The sequence below is a fragment of the Scyliorhinus torazame genome, chromosome 8 (assembly GCF_047496885.1).
Source record: "Scyliorhinus torazame isolate Kashiwa2021f chromosome 8, sScyTor2.1, whole genome shotgun sequence".
Taxonomy (NCBI): Eukaryota; Metazoa; Chordata; class Chondrichthyes; order Carcharhiniformes; family Scyliorhinidae; genus Scyliorhinus; species Scyliorhinus torazame.
The window spans coordinates 2,666,526-2,670,820 of NC_092714.1; the positions used below are offsets into that span (position 1 = coordinate 2,666,526).

At 79.7% G+C, this 4,295-nt stretch overlaps 1 protein-coding gene across 2 annotated transcripts in view; it reads right to left on the reverse strand.

Moving 5' to 3' along the window:
• Window positions 1-3,408, reverse strand: part of LOC140427624 (homeobox protein PKNOX1-like) — a 404,309-nt gene extending 400,901 nt beyond the window's left edge. For both annotated transcript variants that reach the window (XM_072513041.1, XM_072513043.1), the window contains exon 1: window positions 3,324-3,408. In XM_072513041.1, coding sequence (XP_072369142.1) covers window positions 3,324-3,340 — 17 coding nt within the window. In that variant the 5' untranslated portion in view covers window positions 3,341-3,408. The remainder of the gene's footprint in view (window positions 1-3,323) is intronic.
• Window positions 3,409-4,295: the final 887 nt, after the last annotated feature.

Here is a 4,295-nt window from a genome sequence, read left to right on the forward strand (position 1 = left end):
GGCTCGGGGGGGGGGTCTGGCTCGGGGGGGGTCTGGCTCGGGGGGGGGTCTGGCTCGGGGGGGGGGTCTGGCTCGGGGGGGGGTCTGGCTCGGGGGGGGGTCTGGCTCGGGGGGGGTCTGGCTCGGGGGGGGGGTCTGGCTCGGGGGGGGGTCTGGCTCGGGGGGGGGTCTGGTTCGGGGGAGGGGGGGGGGTCTGGCTCGCGGGGGGGGTCTGGCTCGGGGGGGGTCTGGCTCGGGGTGGGTCTGACTCGGGGGGGAGGGGTCTGGCTCGGGGGGGGGGGTCTGGCTCGGGGGGGGTCTGCTCAGGGGTGGGTCTGGCTCGGGGTGGGGGGGGGGGTCTGGCTCAGGGGGGGGGGTCTGGCTCGGGGGGGGGGGGTCTGGCTCGGGGGGGGGTCTGTCTCGGGGGGGGTCTGGCTCAGGGGGTGGGTCTGGCTCGGGGGGTGGGTCTGGCTCGGGGGGTGGGTCTGGCTCGGGGGTGGGGGGGGTCTGGCTCAGGGGGGGGGTCTGGCTCGGGGGGGGGGGTCTGTCTCGGGGGGGGGGGTCTGGCTCGGGGGGGGGGGTCTGGCTCGGGGGGGGGGTCTGGCTCGGGGGGGTGGGGTCTGGCTCAGGGGGGGGGGTCTGGCTCGGGGGGGGGGTCTGGCTCGGGGGGGGGGGTCTGGCTCGGGGGGGGGGGTCTGGCTCGGGGGGGGGGTCTGGCTCGGGGGGGGGTCTGGCTCGGGGGGGGGGTCTGGCTCGGGGGGGGTCTGGCTCGGGGGGGGGGTCTGGCTCGGGGGGGGGGTCTGGCTCGGGGGGGGGTCCGGCTCGGGGGGGGGGTCTGGCTGGGGGGGGGGGGTCTGGCTCGGGGGGGGGGGGTCTGGCTGGGGGGGGGGGTCTGGCTCGGGGGGGGGGGGTTTGGCTCGGGGGGGGGTCTGGCTCGGGGGGGGGTCTGGCTGGGTTGGCTCGGGGGGGGGTCTGGCTCGGGGGGGGGGTGGGTCTGGCTCGGGGGGGGGGTGGGTCTGGCTCGGGGGGGGGGGGGTCTGGCTGGGGGGGGGGTTTGGCTCGGGGGGGGGGTCTGGCTCGGGGGGGGTCTGGCTCGGGGGGGGGGGGGGTCTGGCTGGGGGGGGGGTCTGGCTGGGGGGGGGGGTCTGGCTCGGGGGGGGGTCTGTCTCGGGGGGGGGGGTCTGGCTCGGGGGGGGGGTCTGTCTCGGGGGGGGGGGGTCTGGCTCGGGGGGGGGGGTCTGGCTCGGGGGGGGGGGTCTGGCTCGGGGGGGGGGGGTCTGTCTCGGGGGGGGGGGGTCTGGCTCGGGGGGGGGGTCTGGCTCGGGGGGGGGGTCTGGCTCGGGGGGGTGGGGTCTGGCTCAGGGGGGGGGTCTGGCTCGGGGGGGGGTCTGGCTCGGGGGGGGGGGTCTGGCTCGGGGGGGGGGTCTGGCTCGGGGGGGGGGTCTGGCTCGGGGGGGGGGTCTGGCTCGGGGGGGGGGGTCTGGCTCGGGGGGGGGTCTGGCTCGGGGGGGGGGGTCTGGCTCGGGGGGGGGTCTGGCTCGGGGGGGGGGTCTGGCTCGGGGGGGGGGTCTGGCTCGGGGGGGGGGTGTCTGGCTGGGGGGGGGGGGGGTCTGGCTCGGGGGGGGGGTCTGGCTGGGGGGGGGGGGTCTGGCTCGGGGGGGGGGGGTTGGCTCGGGGGGGGGACTGGCTCGGGGGGGGGGGTCTGGCTGGGTTGGCTCGGGGGGGGGTCTGGCTCGGGGGGGGGGTGGGTCTGGCTCGGGGGGGGGTGGGTCTGGCTCGGGGGGGGGTGGGTCTGGCTCGGGGGGGGGGTCTGGCTGGGGGGGGGGGGTTTGGCTCGGGGGGGGGGTCTGGCTCGGGGGGGGGTCTGGCTCGGGAAGGGGGGGTCTGGCTCGGGGGGGGGGGTCTGGCTCGGGGGGGGGTCTGGCTCGGGGGGGGGTCTGGCTCGGGGGGGGGGTCTGGCTCGGGGGGGGGGTCTGGCTCGGGGGGGGGGGTCTGGCTCGGGGGGGGGGGGTCTGGCTCGGGGGGGGGGGGGTCTGGCTCGGGGGGGGGGGTCTGGCTCGGGGGGGGGGGGGTCTGGCTCGGGGGGGGGGGTCTGGCTCGGGGGGGGGGTCTGGCTCGGGGGGGGGGGTCTGGCTCGGGGGGGGGGGGTCTGGCTCGGGGGGGGGGGGGTCTGGCCCGGGGGGGGGGGGGGGTCTGGCCCGGGGGGGGGGGGGGGGTCTGGCCCGGGTGGGGGGGGGGGTCTGGCCCGGGGGGGGGGGGGGGGGTCTGGCCCCGGGGGGGGGGGGTCTGGCCCGGGGGGGGGGGGGGGGTCTGGCCCGGGGGGGGGGGGGGTCTGGCCCGGGGGGGGGGGGGTCTGGCCGGGGGGGGGGGGGGTCTGGCCCGGGGGGGGGGGGTCTGGCTCGGGGGGGGGGGGGGGGGGGTCTGGCCCCGGGGGGGGGGTCTGGCTCGGGGGGGGGGGGTCTGGCCCGGGGGGGGGGGGGGTCTGGCTCGGGGGGGGGGGGGGGGGGGTCTGGCCCGGGGGGGGGGGGTCTGGCTCGGGGGGGGGGGGTCTGGCCCGGGGGGGGGGGTCTGGCTCGGGGGGGGGGGGGGGGGGGGTCTGGCCCGGGGGGGGGGGGGTCTGGCTCGGGGGGGGGGGGGGGGGGGGGTCTGGCCCGGGGGGGGGGTCTGGCTCGGGGGGGGGGGGTCTGGCCCGGGGGGGGGGGGGGTCTGGCTCGGGGGGGGGGGGGGGGGTCTGGCCCGGGGGGGGGGGGTCTGGCTCGGGGGGGGGGGTCTGGCCCGGGGGGGGGGGTCTGGCTCGGGGGGGGGGGGGGGGGGGTCTGGCCCGGGGGGGGGGGTCTGGCTCGGGGGGGGGGGTCTGGCCCGGGGGGGGGGGTCTGGCTCGGGGGGGGGGGGGGGGGGGTCTGGCTGGGGGGGGGGTTTGGCTCGGGGGGGGGGGTGGGTCTGGCCCGGGGGGGGGGGTCTGGCCCGGGGGGGGGGGGCTGGTCTGGCTGGGGGGGGGGGCCGCCGCCATTGTCCCGATTGCGCCATTTTTTAACCAACAAGGAGGCGCCGCGGGCGCGCGCGCGCCGCCCCACCCCTTCCCGCGCGTTCCCGCCACCCCCACCGCCGGGAGCGCGCTCGGCCATCGGGGGCGAGCGCTCCACCATCCGCAGGCGGCTAAACAAAGGGAAAGGCCCCGGCCCGGCCGCCACCGGCTCCTCGGCACGGCGGCCGCACCGGCGGCGCTGCGGGCGGGCGGCCTGTCCCCGGCGGCCCGGGCCCCGGGCGGGCGAGCGGGCGGGCCCCGGGCGGGCGAGCGGGCGGGCCCCGGGCGGGGCCGGCCGCCGCGCTGAGTGACAGCTTACCTGATGCCAATCTTCATCAGACTGACAAGCCGCTGCTGCAATCAGCCCCACACAGCGCCCTGCGTCACCGCGCACAGCACGCCGCCTCATCAATATTCACCACGTACAGCACGCTGCTCATCAATATGCAGCGCGCACGGACACGCCCCGCCTACCCGGCCCGCCCACTGCCTGCAACAGGCCGCACGCAGAGAGGCAGCTTGAGCAGAGTGACCAGGGGGACTGACCGGGGAGAGTGACCAGGGGACTGACCGGGGGGAGTGACCAGGGGAGAGTGACCAGGGAGAGTGACCAGGGGGAGTGACCAGGGAGAGTGACCAGGGGGAGTGACCAGGGGGAGTGAGACCAGGGGAGAGTGACCAGGGAGAGTGACCAGGGGGACTGACCAGGGGGAGTGACCAGGGAGAGTGACCAGGGAGAGTGACCAGGGGGACTGACCAGGGAGAGTGACCAGGGGGAGTGACCAGGGGGGGGTGACCAGGGAGAGTGACCAGGGGGAGAGTGACCAGGGGGAGTGACCAGGGAGAGTGACCAGGGGGAGTGACCAGGGGGAGTGACCAGGGGAGAGTGACCAGGGAGAGTGACCAGGGGGACTGACCAGGGGGAGTGACCAGGGAGAGTGACCAGGGGGAGTGACCAGGGGGGGGGTGACCAGGGAGAGTGACCAGGGAGAGTGACCAGGGAGGGGGGGTGACCAGTGGAGAGTGACCAGGGGGAGAGTGACCAGGGGGAGTGACCAGGGAGAGTGACCAGGGGAGAGTGACCAGGGGGAGTGACCAGGGGGACTGACCAGGGGGAGTGACCAGGGGGAGTGACCAGGGGGGGGTGACCAGGGAGAGTGACCAGCGAGAGTGACCAGGGGAGAGTGACCAGGGGACTGACCCGGAGGGGAGTGACCAGGGGAGAGTGACCAGGGGACTGACCGGAGGGGAGGTGACCAGGGGAGAGTGGACCAGGGGACTGACCGGAGGG